Source organism: Canis aureus, chromosome 18 (assembly GCF_053574225.1).
Source record: "Canis aureus isolate CA01 chromosome 18, VMU_Caureus_v.1.0, whole genome shotgun sequence".
NCBI lineage: Eukaryota > Metazoa > Chordata > Mammalia > Carnivora > Canidae > Canis > Canis aureus.
In genome coordinates, this window is record NC_135628.1 from 47,520,624 (window position 1) to 47,541,560 (window position 20,937).

The 20,937-nt window shown below is 39.9% G+C and overlaps 1 protein-coding gene across 11 annotated transcripts in view; it reads left to right on the plus strand.

Moving 5' to 3' along the window:
- Positions 1-13,686, plus strand: part of ABCB4 (ATP binding cassette subfamily B member 4) — a 72,142-nt gene extending 58,456 nt beyond the window's left edge. For all 11 annotated transcript variants that reach the window (XM_077857124.1, XM_077857127.1, XM_077857122.1 and 8 more), the window contains 5 exons: positions 1,214-1,370; positions 5,584-5,781; positions 7,471-7,677; positions 12,756-12,902; positions 13,425-13,686. In XM_077857124.1, the coding sequence (XP_077713250.1) occupies positions 1,214-1,370; positions 5,584-5,781; positions 7,471-7,677; positions 12,756-12,902; positions 13,425-13,649 (934 nt within the window). In that variant the 3' untranslated portion in view covers positions 13,650-13,686. The remainder of the gene's footprint in view (positions 1-1,213; positions 1,371-5,583; positions 5,782-7,470; positions 7,678-12,755; positions 12,903-13,424) is intronic.
- The last annotated feature ends 7,251 nt before the right edge of the window (positions 13,687-20,937 follow it).

The window sequence follows — 20,937 nt, forward strand, 5'->3', positions numbered from 1 at the left end:
ATGCTCCTCCTGCCCTCCCTTCCCCTGCTGGCACCTTTCATTGACAAACCCCATCAGAAGCCAGGGGACAAGAAAAGCCTTTTGATGCAGTCCATGAAGGTCAGCCTCCCAGGCAGGGAGTGGGATGGTGTCAGATAGAGGTGAGCAGAGAACAGAAAGTGGTTTTAGAGAGATAAGTGGCAATATCCAGCTCTGGCAGTTAGGTCTAGGAGAGCATCACTGAGGAAATTGGCCCTGCTTTTTTGTTTTGTTTCTACCATCAAAAAATTAAATTCTGGATAATTGCAAGACATTTTAATCTTTTATGCTAACACTAGATTATAGGCTAGATGAGAAAACTAAGGCAGTCACATGTGGGTTGTTCATCAGTATTTTAAAATTTAATTTTTGGTAGCCAACCTTAACAAGTATTTAAAGGGAGAGCCTTACTATACCTACCATTCCTTCTCCCATGTATTTAGAACACATTTTAATACCTCAGATTTAGAAGTTTGGAAATGAAAAAGTTAAGTTCTCCAGTATTACTCTTGTCCTCCTCCTCTTGTCCCTCCTCTTGTCCTAGGGGAGCTTGGGTATCAGAAGTGAATAGGTTTGCGGAGATGTAGATCCCAGAATCTGAAGCCCTTCCTAAAAAATGTTATAATTTATTTCCGTTCTTCAAAGAGCATATCATTGGACAATAGAACTTTAGCTTAGGACAATTGTTTTCTCCAGGTACTGCCAACAATTACCTTAATAATAAGAGAAGAACTAGTTCTAAGAAAGGCTTATTTTCCCTCATAAAATTTCTTTAACTGCAGTGATTAATACTGTTTGTGTAGGCGCATAGAAGTGAACTGGAAGTGAGGGCCAGCGAATGAATAGGAAACCTCACTCCTTGTCCAATGGTGATGAAATCCCTCCGGCACTGTGTGCTTCAGTTCTCCAGAGTCCAAAAAGGATAGAACTCATGACTAAAATTACTTGAGGTCACAAGTCAGATTCAGTTACAAGCCACTTCCTGAAAGAGAACTGTGGGAAGTTACATTAGCTCTGGCCTGTCCTCTAGATTTCCTTTGTTAGTGGGAAGTTCATGGAAATGTGTGTAGTAGTTTCGGCAGGGGGTGGAGGGAAAAAAGAACATTGACACTGGTAAGCACTATGTCTTTGGACTTTGAAACATCAGAGAGCTAATTATAGAAGCTAAGTTTTTAATTCCCCTACTTTTGTCCAGGGTGTTTTCAGCAATCGTGTTTGGTGCAGTGGCTCTCGGACATGCCAGTTCCTTTGCGCCAGACTATGCTAAAGCCAAGCTGTCTGCCGCCCACTTGTTCATGCTGCTTGAAAGACAACCTCTGATTGACAGCTACAGTGAAGAAGGCCTGAGGCCTGTGAGTTCTCTGCTGTCTGGTGAATGCTTGCTTAATGTTTCCTAAAGGTTTGCCATCTGCTAGATTATACCACAGGAAAAATTTGTAATGACGACACTGACCTTTATTTAGCTTACTCTGTGGTATTTACAGGGCTACTATTTGGCCAACAATTATTTTTATTTTTTTTTTTTTTAGTTATTTATTCATGAGAGACCTAGAGAGGTAGAGACATAGGCAGAGGGAGAAGCAGGCTCCCTGTGGGGAGCCTGATGCAGGACTCCATCCTAAGACCCTGAGCCAAAGGCAGATGCTCAACCACTGAGCCACCCAGGTGCCCCTTGGCCACCATTCTTAACTTTCTAAAATTTCACAGGGGTTTTTGAGGATTCTGAAGTTGAGCACATCAAAAGTAAAGAAAAGGGTGAGTGGCTGGCTTAGTTAGTGGAGCATGTGACTCTTGATCTTGGGGTCATGAATTCAAGCCCTGCATTATTGGGCATAGAGCTTACTCCAGTTTTTTTTTTTTTTTAACCTTCTTATCAAACAAAAGTCATAATAAACTTAAAAAAAAATCCAGATATACTAGAACTGAGTAATTTCCGTGAGAAATGTTCATTATTTCTGCATGAAGGTATGCAGATGTAACTCTGGAGGTAAATGCAAGTTGCATCCTGGCTTTAATCACATTTTGTAGTGCCGGAGTTACAACTGCTGAGAAGACTTACTTTAATCACATTAAGACTAATAAGCCTATACCACCTTCAAAGTTAAATCTAGACCCAAGTAAGTTTTGTGTTTTGTTTTGTTTTAATGACACAGGCTGCTGCCCATATTAATGCATGAGCAGCAGTATAGGTAATCAGGAGTTAGACAGTTTTGGGGGGCTTTACCATGGATTTTGTATGCTGAGGAAATTACTGTGCCCGCGAATGAGATAAGGAGGCAGCCAGAGTTGGAGAAAGGGCTGCCCACTGAGACCTCAGGTAGGCACTGTGCCAGATTCCCCAGCTTTTGAGCCTTTGGCCACTGGCTTGGCTCTAGCTTCAGAACCATCATTTGGGAAAGCTAAATATTTTTCTAAATGAACTGGATATGGAATTTAGGTAACAACTCTGTTTTTTTGTTTGTTTTGTTTTTGTTTTTTTATAAATTTATTTTTTATTGGTTCAATTTGCCAACATATAGAATAACACCCAGTGCTCATCCCATCAAGTGCCCACCTCAGTGCCCGTCACCCAGTCACCGCCACCCATCACCCACCTCCCCTTCCACTCCCCCTAGTTCGTTTTCCAGAGTTAGGAGTCTCTCATGTCCTGTCTCCCTTTCTGATATTTCCCACTCATTTTTTCTCCTTTCCCCTTTATTCCGTTTCACTATTTTTTATATTCCCCAAATGAATGAGACAATATAATGCTTGTCCTTCTCCGATTGACTTACTTCACTCAGCATAATACCCTCCAGTTCCATCCACGTTGAAGCAAATGGTGGGTATTTGTCATTTCTAATAGCTGAGTAGTATTCCATTGTATACATAAACCACATCTTCTTTATCCATTCATCTTTCAATGGACACCGGGGCTCCTCCACAGTTTGGCTATTGTGGCCATTGCTGCTATAAACATCGGGGTGCAGGTGTCCCGGCGTTTCATTGCATCTGTATCTTTGGGGTAAATCCCCAACAGTGCAATTGCTGGGTCGTAGGGCAGGTCTATTTTTAACTCTTTGAGGAACCTCCACACAGTTTTCCAGAGTGGCTGCACCAGTTCACATTCCCTCCAACAGTGCAAGAGGGTTCCCTTTTCTCCGCATCCTCTCCAACATTTGTGGTTTCCTGCCTTGTTAATTTTCCCCATTCTCACTGGTGTGAGGTGGGATCTCATTGTGGTTTGGATTTGTATTTCCCTGATGGCAAGTGATGCGGAGCATTTTCTTATGTGCATGTTGGCCATGTCTATGTCTTCCTCTGTGAGATTTCTCTTCATGTCTTTTGCCCATTTCATGATTGGATTGTTTGTTTCTTTGGTGTTGAGTTTAATAAGTTCTTTATAGATCTTGGAAACTAGCCCTTTATCTGATACGTCATTTGCAAATATCTTCTCCCATTCTGTAGGTTGTCTTTTAGTTTTGTTGACTGTATCCTTTGCTGTGCAAAAGCTTCTTATCTTGATGAAGTCCCAATAGTTCATTTTTGCTTTTGTTTCTTTTGCCTTCGTGGATGTATCTTGCAAGAAGTTACCGTGGCCGAGTTCAAAAAGGGTGTTGCCTGTGTTCTCTAGGATTTTGATGGAATCTTGTCTCACATTTAGATCTTTCATCCATTTTGAGTTTATCTTTGTGTATGGTGCAAGAGAGTGGTCTAGTTTCATTCTTCTGCATGTGGATGTCCAATTTTCCCAGCATCATTTATTGAAGAGACTTTTTTCCAGTGGATAGTCTTTCCTCCTTTGTCGAATATTAGTTGACCATGCGGTTGAGGGTCCACTTCTGGATTCTCTATTCTGTTCTATTGATCTATGTGTCTGTTTTTGTGCCAGTATCACACTGTCTTGATGACCACATCTTTGTAGTAAAACCTGAAATCTGGCATTGTGATGCCCCCAGCTATGGTTTTCTTTTTTAATATTCCCCTGGCTATTCGGGGTCTTTTCTGATTCCACACAAATCTTAAAATAATTTATTCCAACTCTCTGAAGAAAGTCCATGGTATTTTGATAGGGATTGTGTTAAATGTGTAAATTGCCCTGGGTAACATTGACATTTTCACAATATTAATTCTTCCAATCCATGAGCATGGAATATTTTTCCATCTCTTTGTGTCTTCCTCAATTTCTTTCACAAGTGTTCTGTAGTTTTTAGGGTATAGATCCTTTACCTCTTTGGTTAGGTTTATTCCTAGGTAGGTATCTTATCCTTTTGGGTGCAATTGTAAATGGGATTGACTCCTTAATTTCTCTTTCTTCAGTCTCATTGTTAGTGTATAGAAATGCCACTGACTTCTCGGCATTGATTTTGTATCCTGCCACACTGCCGAATTGCTGTATGAGTTCTAGCAATCTTGGGGTGGAGTTGTTTGGTTTTTCTATGTACAGTATCATGTCATCTGCGAGGAGGGAGAGTTTGACTTCTTTGCCAATTTGAATGCCTTTTATTTCTTTTTGTTGTCTGATTGCTGAGGCTAGGACTTCTAGTACTATGTTGAATAGCAGTGGAGAGAGTGTGTTGTTCCTGATCTTAGGAGAAAGGCTCTCAGTGCTTCCCCATTGAGAATGATATTTGCTGTGGGCTTTTCGTAGATGGCTTTTAAGATATCGAGGAAAGTCCCCCCTATCCCTACACTCTGAAGAGTTTTGATCAGGAATGGATGCTGTATTTTGTCAAATGCTTTCTCTGCATCTATTGAGAGGATCATATGGTTCTTGTTTTTTCTCTTGCTGATATGATGAATCACATTGTTTGTTCTACGAGTGTTGAACCAGCCTTGCATCCCGGGGATAAATCCTACTTGGTCATGGTGAATAATCTTCTTAATGTATTGTTGTATCCTATTGGCTAGTATCTTGTTGAGAATTTTTGCATCCCATATAGATATGGGTCTATAATTTTCCTTTTTGGTGGGGTCTTTGTCTGATTTTGGAATTAAGGTGATGCTGGCCTCATAGAACGAATTTGGAAGTACTCCATCTCTTTCTATCTTTCCGAACAGCTTTAGTAGAATAGGTATGGTTTCTTCTTTAAACGTTTGATAGAATTCCCCTGGGAAGCCATCTGGCCCTGGACTTTTGTGTCTTGGGAGGTTTTTGATGACTGCTTCAATTTCCTCCCTGGTTATTGGCCTGTTCAGGTTTTCTATTTCTTCCTGTTCCAGTTTTGGTAGTTTGTGGTTTTCCAGAAATGTGTCCATTTCTTCTAGATTGCCTAATTTATTGGCATATAGCTGCTCATAATATGTTTTTAAAATCATTTGTATTTCCTTGGTGTTGGTAGTGATCTCTCCTTTCTGGTAACAACTCTTTGTGATGTGACTCTGTCTAATCTAACTTTTACCCCCATCTCCTATCTTCATTTTATATAACAAAGCTTGCTTTCAGTATTAACTGGTGCCAACACTTAGACTGACTAGGAATTTTCTGTTCCTCTCTTACCATCTTTGGTAAAGCTTCTGTGAAATACTTCTTATTCCAATAATTATCAGACCAATTATAATAGCAACATTAACTTTTTTTTTTTTTAGGATAAATTTGAAGGAAATGTGACATTTAATGAAGTCATGTTCAACTATCCCACGCGGCCAAAAGTGCCCGTGCTCCAGGGGCTGAGTCTTAAGGTGAAGAAGGGCCAGACGCTGGCCCTGGTCGGCAGCAGTGGCTGTGGGAAGAGCACAGTGGTCCAGCTCCTAGAGCGCTTCTATGACCCAGTCGCTGGAACAGTGGTAAGCACACTTGCTTAAGTTAGTACCTTATTTAAGGCTTTATTTAAAGTGGCTACTAAACCAGTATTTTTTAAGATTTTATTTATTTATTTGACAGAGAGAGAGAGAGAGAGAGAGAGAGCAAGCAAGCACAAGCAGGGAAAGTGGGAGTGAGAGAGGGAGAAGCAGGCTCCCTGCTCAGTAGGTACACAATCCCAGGGTCCTGGGATCATGACCTGAGGTGAAGGCAGATGCTTAAGTGACTGAGCCACCCAGATGTGCCCCATAAACTATTATTCTTATACTAGAAAAACATTGGAAAAATTAAGGCCTATAATCCTGTTTGATGCAATGACCACATTCTAAAAAACCCAAACTGGTACCCATACTCAGGCAAATACATGGGGACAGTAGTATAGAACATCTAGAGTATAGTTCAGAAAATACTGAATATGAAGCTAACCTCCACCCTGCTGTAGGCCTTTAGAGCCATCCTGATCCTCCTAAGTAAATATCCACTTCCCGGTTTGTAAAGGTAAGCCACGAATTCTGGCCAGAATTCTAGGCAGACACCCGGGACAGGCTAATACCTTCTTAATCCCTCCCTGCTCCTTCTGCCTAGCCTCATTTCTTGAACCCTGAACTCAAGGCTCTTTGACTTTACCCTCGTCTCTGGCCCTTTTATACTTAGCTTTCATTAGTGATTTTCAGGTATCTAGCTCCTGGCTTTCTTCCATGAGTGAACACTTGGCTCTTACTGATAATGCCTGCATCTCCCATTGCCTTGCCCTAGGCACCCACTGACCAAGCCCTAGGAGTCCATCCCCATTGAGATGGTCACCAAAATGTTAATCCTTGTGTAATTAGCTCTTTTTGGGAAATCTTCTGCTTCCACTATTGAAACTACTCTATAGGTATTATTATAGGCAAACCAGCTTGTCAGCACTCTGTGCTAATACTATGGTAGAATTTCTTTCTTTGAGAGAGAGTAATTGAACTTGTTTCTATTCCTTCACCCAGAAGGAAGCTGAATTCTCAGTTGATATATCACAAGACTCCTCTAGAAGAAACATGCCTCCTGCTTAAACAACAACAACAAAAATAATCAAAACTACCATCAATAAAACTATGCTTTCAAAGATGCTGTCCTTTGAGCTTGTTCACTTTCCATTGAACTCTTTTCCTCAGTGCTGTCAAAGAGAAATGGGAGAAGTTTAAAGCTAATACTTCTTGGGGAAAGGGGTGGTAGAGGGGATAGTGATAGAGGAAGGACAAAAAGTAACCAACTTTGAGAATCTGGGGTCATGCTAACAATCAGCATTTTTATTCTGGTCTGCCTAGAGGAGGGGAATAAAGTCAAGTTGAAAGGTTGGAGTCATTCTGGGCACTGTAGATATGAGTAGGATACCTAATTGCAAATGTTTTAGAGGCAGGAGAAGAAGGGTAGATAAAGACAAAGAGGATTGTGGAAAGACAGGGCCAAATGTGCTACTGTCTTGCCAGTGAGATAAAGGATGGTCTAATCACCATAAAAATCATTTTGTTGGCCTCCAACACTGTAATAATTGCTTAGAGGTTGTGAAGCTTGGTATTTCCCAAACCAATGATACCCACATGTCACAATGTTCCAAATGGTTAATCTGTTCATTTAGGATTTAGTTGTTTTTTTTTTTTAAGAACTTCTTACAGTTTGTGGACTTTGGTTTTCAGCTCTTAGATGGTCAAGAAGCAAAGAAACTTAACATCCAGTGGCTCAGAGCCCACCTTGGAATTGTGTCCCAGGAGCCTGTCCTGTTTGACTGCAGCATTGCTGAGAATATTGCCTATGGAGACAATAGTCGGGCTGTCTCACAGGATGAAATTGTGAATGCAGCCAAAGCAGCCAACATACATCCTTTCATCGAGACCTTACCCCATGTAAGTTAACTGTAATTTATTAGGATGAAATAGCAATCAACTACAAACTAATTTCATCCTCAAAAACAATTTCCAAAGTTATATACCAACAAAATCTTATAAGAAGACTTGTCTATGTAGTGGCACCAGGACCTTGAAGAAAAAACTGAACTGCATGAAACCAAGTTTTCCCTATTGCCAAATGAGAATATCAGGCATCATGTTTAGAGCTTATAAATGTAGTGAGAGGCCAATGAGGTGGTATTAATTGTAAGCACCATTTATCTCTGGTTGCAAACTGGTGGTTGTGGGCAGCATTCAGATCGCAGTCACATTTAATTTATCCATTATGGTACTTGTGTTTTTAACTATTTTATTTTGAGATAGTTAAACTTTCACATGCAGCTGTAAAGAACAGAGATTGTATGTCCCCTTCACCTAGTTTCCTGGTGCCATCTTGCCAAATGGTAGTACAATATCACCACCAGGATACTGACCTTGATCAGATTTACTGAACTTGATCTGATTACTGATCTTATTCACACCTCCAGTTTTACTTGTAGTCATTTGCATATATAGTTCTTTGCAGTGTTATTGCATGTGTAGACTCATGTACCCATCACCAGTCAGGATACGGAATGTTTCCCTTACCACTCAGATCCCTCATCTTGCCCTGCTACAATATACCCCTCTCCCTTTTGTCCTCATTCCACCCAACCTCTGGAAACTACTAAGTGTTCTCCATTTCAGTAATTTTCTACTTGAAGATGTTATTATTAAGCACACATACAGTATATAACCTTTTGAGGTTAGCTTTTTCCACTTACCATAATTCCTTGAAGTTTTTTTTCTTAAAAGATCTTATTTATTTATTCATGAGAGACAGAGGGAGAGAGAGATAGAGAGAGAGAGAGAGAGAGAGAGAGAGAAGCAGAGACATAGGCATAGGGAGAAGCAGGCTCCCTGTGGGGAGCCTGATATGAGACTTGATCCCAGGATCCCGGGATCACAACCTGAGCCAAAGGCAGACCTCCAACTACTGAGCCACCCAGGCATCCCTGAAATTCTTGTTTCTATAGTTGGCTCTTTTTTACTTCTTTAGTGGTATTATTTTTAGTAGGATGACTAAGATTGGATGATATGGATGTACCATTATTTGGGTAACCACTCACCTTTTGAAGTGTATCTAGGCTATTTCTAGTTTTTTGGCTGTTAAAAGTAAAGCTGCTGTAAACATTTGTGTACAGGTTTTATTTTTTTAATATTTTATTTGAGAGAGAGAGAGAGCACATGTGATATAGAGCATGAACAAGGGAGAGGGATAGAGGGAGGAGAAGTAGACTCCCCACTGAGCAGGGAGCCTAATGCCTGGCTTGATCCCAGGGTTCTGGGATCATGATCTGAGCCAAAGGCAGATGCTTAATGGACTGAGCCACCAGGTGCCCTGTGTATAGGTTTTAGTGTGAACCTGAGTTCTTATTTCTCTGGGATAAATACCCACAAGTGCAATTGCTCTGGGCCTTGTGGTAATTGAAGAATGGCTGTGCCATCTTACATTCCTACCAGTAGGTATGAATGACACTTTCTCTGCCTCTTTGCCAGCATTTGCTGTTGTCATTCAGACAGACGTGCAGTAAAGTTCATTGTTGTGGATTTCTTAATGGCAAATGATGTTGGTATTTTTAGAGAGCACAAGCTTGTATGAGCAGGGGCAGGGCGGGGTAGAAGGAGCGGGAGAGAGAATCTGAAGCAGGATCCATGTTCTGCTTGTTTTTTGTCCACTTTCTGATTTTTCTCTAAATGTTGAATTTTGAGATATATATATATATATATCAGTCCTTTGTTAGATATATAGTTTGCAAATACTTTGTCTCAGTTGATAGCTTGTTTTTTTATCCTTTAACCGGGTCATATGCAGAGCCCAACTTTATCCTTTAACCGGGTCATATGCAGAGCCCAACTTTTTAATGTTGATAAGGTTCAATATAACAGAATTTACTAACCACAGTTACGACATAGAGTCCAAAGAGTGCAGTAACCTCCTTATCATAGTGATTAATTGTTCTCTTCTGAAGATCTACTGTTTGTCTAATTGAACAATTCAAGTAGAGCGTCCCAGAAAAAAACCACTTGGACTCCCGCTCTGGAGTCTAGCTGGCGGCTCCGAGCCCTGCCAGGGGCCCCGACTCGGCCTGCCTCGGTGTCCCCTGAGAGGCCTGAATTCTGCTCGCAGCTTCATTACCACTGGGCTGGAAACATCCTTGGGTTGAGTGTTTTGTTTGGGAGTTATTTCACGAGGGCCTTTTGAACAGTAGTGTCCCAATGAAGTACTAGATATTATTTATGTAAGAATGAGCTTTTTGGTTTTTTTTAAACAATATCCTTTCAAAATTTCTAACTACTTTGTAACTGCATGACTTAACCTGGTGATAAAAGCAGTTATTAAAAGTCTACCTTTTCCAAAAAAAAAATCTCTTTTGAGAGATTTTGATTTTATTGTTTCTATGGTTCTTCAGCTGGGCACTTGTACATAAAAACATTCAGGTTTCCCTCTTAAAACACTACTTTTAATTTTCACAAAAATGTTGCACAGAATTCGTCTTGCATAGGTAACTTCAGCCTACAACTTGAACACTTATAATCCAAAATATTAACATTCTTCATATAGGGAGAAAAAAGCACTACTCGTGGTTTAAAATAACAGAAATCTGTCATAACTCAGTATCATAATTGTAAGAATTTGAATATATTCTAAATCAAATCATATCCCATGGAATTTTACCACACGCAATAAAGCCTGACATATCCTTTTATAGACTACTTTTGGTATCAAATATAAGAACTCGTTGCCTAGTCCTAGTTCCTAAAGAATTTCTCCATTTTTTTTCCTTAAAGTTTTAGGATTTTACATTTTAGTCCCTGATCCATTCTAAGTTCATTTTTTGTGCAAGGTTTTTATTTCTTGTTTCATTTTATTCCTTTGGTGGGGGCATATACTCTCCAATTTCCATGGTCCCTAACTCTCCCTTGTTAGCTTCTTATAGCTGCTATGTCTGTAGCCAAAGTGCAGTGAAGTTAATATGGATTTGAAAAATAAGGAAAAGTTCAGTGAAATTTTTCTTTAGTAGTTGGTAAAGGTTAGTCCAGCAAAGATTATTTGAAACTGCTAAAAGTGATGGCAGGGATCATTGATCTTGTGGTATTCATTTAGCATCTAAGGTTCCACTGAATCAGGAAATGAATCTTAACTTGTACTGCTGTATTCTGCTGTAATTAGCAGTCACACATTCAACCCCTTCATGTTGGGTAGCCTTACCCTTAACAGGGAGTCATTGACCTCAGTCAAGGATAGGATTTGATTAATAGGAAAACTTAAAGGCTTCGGCTCTTTACTTATATTGGACTTTAGCAGACTGATTCACATTACTGCATAAGTCCTATGGTAGTTTTTTGGGCTTCTATTCATTCTATACTTTTTTGGCCTAGAATGTTCTTTCTCATGATCCTGTTTCTCAAATTCTGTACAAAGGTGTCTTTTCTTTTCTTTTTTTTTAAATAATAAATTTATGTCTTATTGGTGTTCAATTTGCCAACAAACAGAATAACACCCAGTGCTCATCCTGTCAAGTGCCTCCCTCAGTGCCCGTCACCCATTCACCCCACCCCCCGCCCTCCTCCCCTCATTTCCCTGAGTTAGGAGTCTTCATGTTCTGTCTCCCTTTCTGGTATTTCCTACCCATTTCTTCTCCCTTCCCCTCTATTCCCTTTCACTATTATTTATATTCCCCAAATAAATGAGAACATATAATGTTTGTCCTTCTCTGATTGACTTACTTCACTCAGCATAATACCCTCCAGTTCCATCCACATTGAAGCAAATGGTGGGTATCTGTCATTTCTAATGGCTGAGTAATATTCCATTGTATACATAAACCACATCTTTATCCATTCATCTGTCGAAGGACACTGAGGCTTCTTCCACAGTTTGGCTATTGTGGCCATTGCTGCTATAAACATCGGGGTGCAGGTGTCCCGGCGTTTCACTGCATCTGTATCTTTGGGGTAAATCTCCAGCAGTGCAATTGCTGGGTCATAGGGCAGGTCTATTTTTAACTCTTTGAGGAACCTCCACACAGTTTTCCAGAGTGGCTGCACCAGTTCACATTCCCACCAACAGTGTAAGAGGGTTCCCCTTTCTCCACATCCCCTCCAACATTTGTGGTTTCCTGCCTTGTTAATTTTCCCCATTCTCACTGGTGTGAGAATGTGGTATCTCATTGTGGTTTTGATTTGTATTTTCCTGATGGCAAGCGATGCAGAGCATTTTCTCATGTGCGTGTTGGCCATGTCTATGTCTTCCTCTGTGAGATTTCTGTTCATGTCTTTTGCCCATTTCATGATTGGATTGTTTGTTTCTTTGGTGTTGAGTTTAATAAGTTCTTTATAGATCTTGGAAACTAGCAAAGGTATCTTTTCTTTCGTACATTTCTCCTTTGTTTCTACCTTATCTCCATAATTTCTCTTTGCTTCTTCTGATCTTTCATAGCATGTTGAATATACTACTAATTTGGTACCTACTGGACCTTACATTGAATGTTGCACATCCAGTTTTTCTCCTTGAATTATAAATTTCTTCAGGGCAGGAATTTTTGTATTTCTCCATTTTTGTATTTCTTACAGTTTTTAGTGTAATAGCTATTCAGTACTTATGAAGGAATGAGTTTAATGAAAGAGAATAAACTAGGCTCCATGTAGGTCCTATGATTATCTCAATTAAATTATTTCTATCTAATCTTTTGAGGATGCCAAAGATCAATTGGCATCATGAGAATGATAGGAATTCCAGAATTCAGTGCTCAAATTTCTGTTGCAGAATACCACTAAGAACTAAGTTTGATTCTGAAAATGATTATTGTATTACCTGGAAAAAATATTAAATGGATCACTATGTGGCTGTTATAGTAACTTTTGTTTCTAAATGCTTTTTCCTATATAAGTAGAACTGTCAAATATTAAGAAATACACATTTATTCAGTATACCATTAGTCCTATACCAAGTCATGAGGACTTGTTTAACTTAACTAATGGCTAACTTGCAGAAATATGAAACAAGAGTGGGAGATAAGGGAACTCAGCTCTCAGGAGGTCAAAAACAGAGGATTGCTATCGCTCGAGCCCTCATCAGACAACCTCAAATCCTATTGTTGGATGAAGCTACATCAGCTCTGGATACTGAAAGTGAAAAGGTGGGGTCTTTCCACTCTTGTTCCATTTAATTTGTACAACAGAAGTTTTTTGCTACATCAGCTCTGGATACTGAAAGTGAAAAGGTGGGGTCTTTCCACTCTTGTTCCATTTAATTTGTACAACAGAAGTTTTTTGGTACTGTCAACCATGAAAAAAATTGAAGTTTTCTGTTTATTTTGGAGTTAAACTTTTCCTATTCTAGTATTTTCCAAATTTTGTAAAATATTACTAATATCATAAACTAATAAAAGCATTCAGAAGAAAGCTGCATACCTCCATATTTTTAGCACATTAACTAATAATGAAAACTAGAAAATAAAATAACAAAAGGGAACTAGTAAGATGGATTGTGGACAGAAAATTTAGATACTTGTGATTTAGTGTGAGAATTCATTTTTATAATAGTCTAATAACTGTAATAACTTTATAATACAGTCTAATAACTGTAGACTATAATGCTATTTATGTAAACACATGCAAAATAAAAGGTAACATTTTTTTCTGTGATGATTTATCTTTAGATTGTCCAAGAAGCCCTGGACAAAGCACGAGAAGGCCGGACCTGTATCGTGATTGCCCACCGCCTGTCCACCATCCAGAATGCAGACATAATAGTGGTGTTTCAGAATGGCAAAGTCAAGGAGCATGGCACGCATCAACAGCTGCTGGCTCAGAAAGGCATCTATTTTTCCATGGTCAGTGTCCAGACTGGAACACAGAACTTAGGAACTCTTGCTATATCTTAAAAATAAATACAAAATAAAACTTTTTTTCTGACTTAAACTAGAAAGCATCTTTCACAAATCATCAAAAACTACAGGTTTATCTTATTCTATATCAATATAGAATATCCCATTTGGTGTTGATAAGATAGCATCTGAAATTTAAGAGTAAAAAGTGATACCTGTCTTGTTGAGGTATAAAAACAGCAGCCTGCCTCTTGAATTGGAAATGTAAAGAGAAAGGAAAGTTGAGATATATTAAAGCTGTAGAACTAACAAATCAGAGACAGGTAAACTTCTTCTGGTCCTGAAATAGTTGGGTAGATGACAGATTGGTGGGAGTAATTTTCACAAGAACAAAGGAAAACTATATTGTTTCATTGCCTACTCTTTCCCTTGCTGACTTTTCAAAATAATTTTTGGGGAATGGAGGTTTTTTGTTTTGTTTTCATTTGTTTTTATTGGAGTTCGATTTGCCAACATATAGTATAATGCCCAGTGCTCATCCTGTCAAGTGCCCTCCTCAGTGCCTGTCACCCAGTTACCCCAACCCCCCACCCACCTCCCCTTCCACAACCCTTTGTTTCCCAGAGTTAGGAGTCTCTCATGGTTTGTCTCCCTCTCTAATTTTTCTCACTCAGCTCCCGTCCTTTCTCTTATAATCCCTTTCACTATTTCTTATATTCCCTATATGAGTGAAACCATATGATGATTGTCCTTCTCCGACTGACTTATTTCACTCAGCATAATACCCTCCAGTTCCATCCACATTGAAGCAAATGGTGGGTATTTGTCCTTTCTGATGGCTGAGGAATATTCCATTGTATACATAGACCACATCTTCTTTATCCATTCAGCCGTCAAAGGACATCAAGGCTTCTTCCACAGTTTGGCTATTGTGGATATTGCTGCTATGAACATTGGGGTGCAGGTGTCTCGGTCTTTCACTGCATCTGTATCTTTGGGGTAAATACCCAGTAGTGCAATTGCTGTGTCCTGGGGTAGCTCTATTTTTAACTGTTTGAGGAACCTCCACACAGTTTTCCAGAGTGGCTGCACCAGTTCACATTCCCATCAACAGTGCAAGAGGTTCCCCTTTCTCACATTCTCTCCAACATTTGTTGTTTCCTATCTTAATTTTCACCATTCTCACTGGTATGAGGTGGTATCTCATTGTGCGTGTGTGTGTTTTTTAAAAGATTTTATTTATTTATTAATGAGAGACACTGAGAAAGGCAGAGACACAGGCAGAAGGAGAAGTAGGCTCCATGCAGGGAGCCTGTTGTGGGACTCGATCCTGGGACGCTGGGACACACCTGGAGCCATCCAGGTGCCCCCTCATTGTAGTTTTGATTTGTATTTCCCTGATGGCAAGTGATGTGGAGTATTTTCTCATGTGCTTGTTGGCCATGTCTATGTCTTCTTTGGAGAAATTTCTGTTCATCTGCCCACTTCATGATTTGATTTTTTATTTCTTGGGTGTTGAGTTTGATAAGATTTTTTATAGATCTTGGATACTAGCGCTTTATCTGAGATGTCATTTGCAAATATCTTCCCCCATTCTGTGGTTGTCTTTTAGTTTTGTTGACTGTTTCTTTTGCTGTGCAGAAGCTTTTTATCCTGATTAAGTCCCAGCAGTTCATTTTTGCTTTTGTTTCCTTTGCCTTCATAGATGTATCTTGCAAGAAGTTGCTGTGGCCAAGTTCAAAAAAGGTTATTGCCTCTGTTCTCCTCTAGGATTTTGATGGATTCTTGTCTCACATTTAGATCTTTCATCCATTTTGAGTTTATCTTTGTGTATGGAGCAAGAGAGTGGTCTAGTTTCATTCTTCTGCATGTGGATGTCCAATTTTCCCAGCACCATTTATTAGAGACTGTCCTTTTTTCCAGTGGATAGTCTTTCCTGCTTTGTCAAATATTAGTTGACCATAATGTTGAGGGCCCATTTCTGGGTTCTCTATTCTGTTCCATTGATCTATGTGTCTGTTTTTGGGTCAGTACCACACTGTCTTGATGATCACAGCTTTATAATACAGCCTGAAATCTGGCATTGTGATGCTCCCTGGCATTGGCTTTCTTTTCCAATACTGCCCTGGCTATTCAGGGTCTTTTCTGATTCCATACAAATATTATTTGTTCCAACTCTGTGAAGAAAGACCATGGTATTTTGATAGGGATTGCATTAAATGCGTAAGTGGCCCTGGGTAGCATTGACATTTTCACAATATTAATTCTTCCAATCCATGAGCATGGAATATTTTTCCATCTCTTTGTGTCTTCCTCAATTTCTTTCACAAGTGTTCTGTAGTTTTTAGGGTATAGATCCTTTACCTCTTTGGTTAGGTTTATTCCTAGGTAGGTATCTTATCCTTTTGGGTGCAATTGTAAATGGGATTGACTCCTTAATTTCTCTTTCTTCAGTCTCATTGTTAGTGTGTAGAAATGCCACTGACTTCTCGGCATTGATTTTGTATCCTGCCACACTGCTGAATTGCTGTATGAGTTCTAGCAATCTTGGGGTGGAGTTGTTTGGTTTTTCTATGTACAGTATCTTGTCATCTGCGAGGAGGGAGAGTTTGACTTCTTTGCCAATTTGAATGCCTTTTATTTCTTCTTGTTGTCTGATTGCTGAGGCTAGGACTTCTAGTACTATGTTGAATAGTAGTGGTGAGAGTAGACATCCCTGTTGTGTTCCTGATCTTAGGGGGAAGGCTCTAGTTTTTTTTCCATTGAGAATGATATTTGGTGTGGGTTTTTCATAAGTGGCTTTTAAGATGCTGAGGAATATTCCCTCTATCCCGACACTCTGAAGAGTTTTGACCAGGAATGGATGCTGTATGTTGTCAAATGCTTTCTCTGCTTCTGTTGAGAGGATCGTATGGTTCTGCTTTTTCTTTTATTGATATAATCTATCATGTTGTTTTATGAGTGTTAAACCAACCCTGCATCCTGGGGATAAATCCCACTTGGTCATGGTGAATAATCCTCATAATGTACTGTTGGATCCTGTTGGCTAGTATCTTGTTGAGAATTTTTGCATCCGAGTTCGTCAGGGATATTGGTCTATAACTTTCCTTTTAGATGGAGTATTTGTCTGGTTTTGGAATCAAAATAATGCTGGCCTCATAAAACAAGTTTGGAAGTATTCCCTCCCTTTCTATCTTTCAAAACAGCTTTAGTAGAATAGTGTATTATTTCTTTAAATGTTTGATAGAATTCCCCTGGGAAGCCATCTGGCCCTGAACTTTAGTGTCTTGGGAAGTTTTTGTTTTGTTTTTTTTTTTAATTTTTATTTATTTGTGATAGTCACAGAGAGAGAGAGAGAGAGAGAGGCAGAGACACAGGCAGACAGAGAAGCAGGCTCCATGTACCGGGAGCCCGACGTGGGATTCGATCCCGGGTCTCCAGGATCGCGCCCTGGGCCAAAGGCAGGTGCCAAACCGCTGCACCACTCAGGGATCCCCGTCTTGGGAAGTTTTTGATGACTGCTTCAATATCCTCGCTGGTTATTGGCCTGTTCAGGTTTTCTGTTTCTTCCTGCTCCAGTTTTGGTAATTTACGGTTTTCCAGAAATACGTCCATTTCTTCTAGATTGCCTAATTTGTTGGCATATAGCTGCTCATAATACATTTTTAAAATTGTTTGTATTTCTTTGATATTGGTTGTGATCTCTCCTCTTTCATTCATGATTTTATTAATTTGAGTCCTTTTTCATTTTAGTAAGGCTGGCTAGGGGTTTTCTATCCTATTAATTCAAAGAACCAGCTCCTGGTTTTGTTGATCTGTTCTACAGTTCTTCTAGTCACTATTTCATTGAGTTCTGCTCAAATCTTAGCTCTCCTCTTCTGCTTGGTGTAGGTTTTACTTGCTGTCCTTTCTCCAGTTCCTTTAGGTGCGAGGTTAGCTTGTTTCTTGGTGTTTCCAATTTTTTGAGGGAGGCTTGTATTGCGATGTGTTTCCGTCTTAGGATCACTTTTGCTATATGCCAAAGATTTTGAATTGTTGTATCTTCATTTTCATTAGTTTCCATGAATCTTTTTAATTCTTCTCTAAGTTCCTGGTTGACCCATTCATCTATTAGTAGGATACTCTTTAACCAACATGTGTTTGAGTTTCTTCCAAATATCTTCTTGTGATTAAGTTCTAGTTTCAAAGCATTGTGGTCTGAAAATATGCAGGGGACAATCCCAATCTTTTGGTATCAGTTGAGACCTGTTTTGTGACCCAGTATGTGGTCTATTCTGGAGAAAGTTCCATATGCACTTGAGAAGAATCTGTATTCAGTTGTGTTCAGATGGAAAGTTCTGTATATATCTGTGAAATCTATTTGGTCCAATGTATCTTTTAAGGCCCTGTTTCTTTGGTGATGTTCTGCTTAGAAGATCTGTCATTTGCTGAAACTGTCATGTTGAAGTGTCCTACTATTAGTGTATTATTATCTAAGTATGTCTTTACTTTGGCTATTAATTGATTTACTTGGCCACTCCCACATTAGGGGCACAAATATTCATGATTGTTAGCTCTTCTTGTTGGATAGATCGTTTAAGTAAGAAATAGTGTCCTTCTTCATCTCTTACTATAGTCTTTGGGATAAACTTTAATTTATCTGATGTGAGGATTGTTACTCCAGCTTTATTTTGAGGGCCATTTGAATGGTAAATGGTTCTCCACCTCTTCATTTTTAGGCTGGAGGTGTCTTTAGGTCTAAAATGAGTCTCTTTTAGACAGCAAACAGATGGGTCTTGTTTTGGTATGCAGTCTGATACCTTGTGTCTTTTGATGGGATCATTTAGCCCATTCACATTCAGAGTAACTATTGAAAGATAGGAGTGTAGTATCATTATATTATTCAGTCCCTGTTTTTGTGAATTATTTCTTTGGGCTTCTTGTCTCTTTTACAGGGTCCCCCTTAATATTTTTTTGCAGAGCTGGCTTCATGGTCATATTCTTTCAGTTTCTGCCTATCTTGGAAGCTCTTTATCTCTCCTTCTATTCTGAATGAGAGCCTTGCTGGATAAAGTATTCTTGGTTGCATGTTCTTCTCATTTAGGACCCTGAATATATCCTGGCAGCCCTTTCTGGCCTGCCAGCTGTCTGTGGAGAGGTCTGCTGTTAATCTGCATTTTCTCCCCATATAAGTTAAGAATCTCTTGTCTCTCAAGTTGCTTTAAGAATTTTCTCTTTATCTTTGAAATTTGCAAGTTTGAGGTGTTGAATGGTTTTTATTGATTTTTTTTTTTTTTTGAAAGGGGTCCTCTATCTCTTGGATCTGAATGCCTGTTTCCCCAGATTAGGGAAGTTCTCAGCTATGACTTGTTCAAATATACTTTGTGGTCCTCTCTCTCTCTCTCTCTCTCTCTTCTGAATTGCAATTTGATGTATATTCTTCCTTCTCAAGCAATCCTTTATTTCCCTAAGCCTTTCCTTGTGAGCTCTTAATTTTCTTTTTTCCTCAGCTTTTCTCCTTACCATCAACTTGTCTTCTGTGTCATTCACTCTCTTCCACCTCATTAACCCTAGCAGTTAGATCATCCAGTTTGGATTGCATCTTGGTTAAAGTATTTTTAATTTCGGCCTGATTAGAGACTTCGTTACTGCAGAATTGAGATCTAGAGTCTTTTATGCTTTTTAACTTTAGAATTGTACTTTAGAATTGAATTTCTGACGTCCTATTGTAATCCAAACTCTGTAACTCTGTGGCAGAGAGTACTGTTTCCATTTCTATCTTTTGTGGTGAGTTCTTCCTTCTAGTCATTTTGCTTAGTGCAGACTGGCTGTATGAATGAGCTGAGTCAAAAATATCAACCACAACCTAAGTAAAATATACCTAGATGATTCCAAAGAGGTCAGAGACCAGAGAATAAAAGAAAAAGAATAAAATAAAAGGACCACTAAAGCGAAAAACAAATTTTAAAACAAAGTAGTCAAAATAAAAAGCCAAAAACCAAGAACAAAGAGAAAAAGGAAAAAAAGGCCGGGGGGAGGGGGGGAGGATGGTAGTGGTGAAGAAGTGGTAGTGGAGAGAGAATGCAGTCTACCTGAGGGGGCCTAGAGGGAGATCCTCTTGGTTCTGAGTGTATTTTGTTCTGTATGTTAGAAGATGCTCAATCTCAATTTTATGTAAACCAGCAATACTTATATAAATCCCCAACATTGACCACAAAAACAAGATAGAAGGGGTAGAATGGGAAAGAAGAGAGAATCTCACAGAATGGACCAACACAGTATTCTACTTGGTTCTGGGTGTGTGTTGGTCATGTTTTAGAAGGTACTGACTTCCCCCATTGTAAAACAAAACGAGGCAGAAAAAAAAAAACTGTATCTCATGTATCTACCAAAATTAAATTGAATACGTTGAAGGGAATCCAGAAGTGAAAAATGTATCTAAGACATGTAATTGTAGAAATATGAAAGCCAAAAAGGAAAAAACTTAAAAAGGAGCTGGTAAAAATATTGTAGATAAGATGGGAAAAGAGAAAAACATTGGAAATTTTTAGTCTGAAAATATAAATGAGTCATAATGGGTGGCAGGGTGGTGGGGGAAGCACCCTCTAGTTTATATACTGTTTTCCCTGAATCCTGGAGCTTTCCGGTGCTGCTTGGTCAGTAAACTTGCTCTTCCCCTGTTCTTCTAGCAGTTCTTCTGGGGGAGGGATCTGCTGTGCTCATTCTCAGGTGTCTGTGCCTGAGGGGAGATGCCCCGGTGCTGGGCTCAGTGTGAGCCTTTTATTCTGTGAGGCCTCTGTTCCCTGGTGGCCCCTCCCCTCCCAGGCACAAGGTGAAACAAAGAGGAAAAACAACACTGGCAGCGGCCAGATTTCCTGTTCTGGAGTCGAGCTCCCCATGAGTAACTAACCGCAGTCTCCCAGTCCTCACTGGCCTAGATGCTCCTGGGGGCAGGCCCGGGTGCACTGATCTGCACAGCTTGGAGGGCGCCCAGTGGCAGGAGAGCTCTTGCTGTCCTGTGCCCTCCCTGCTTCCACCTGTCCCAGGGGGAGTGCAGGATCCCCGGCTTTGTCTGCTTGGGTGCCCTGGGACCCGGGGCCCAGAGCCGCTGGACCCACACTCCAGGGAACTGCCTCTCCTGAAGGGAACCGGGTACAGCCACCTCTGGCCAAAGCTGGCCCACCTGACTAGCTTCTCCCAAATGCCCCGGAGGGCTCCGGCCTCCAGCCCTTTACTGATATCAGACTGCGGTTTGCCGTGAGCTTTCCAACGGGTGCCCCTCCTCTTATAGTGACTCCGGGAATTCTGAGGCTTCACTGCCGCTCCTGTGAGTCTGCCCGATTTCCCTGCTAAGCACTTTTCTGTC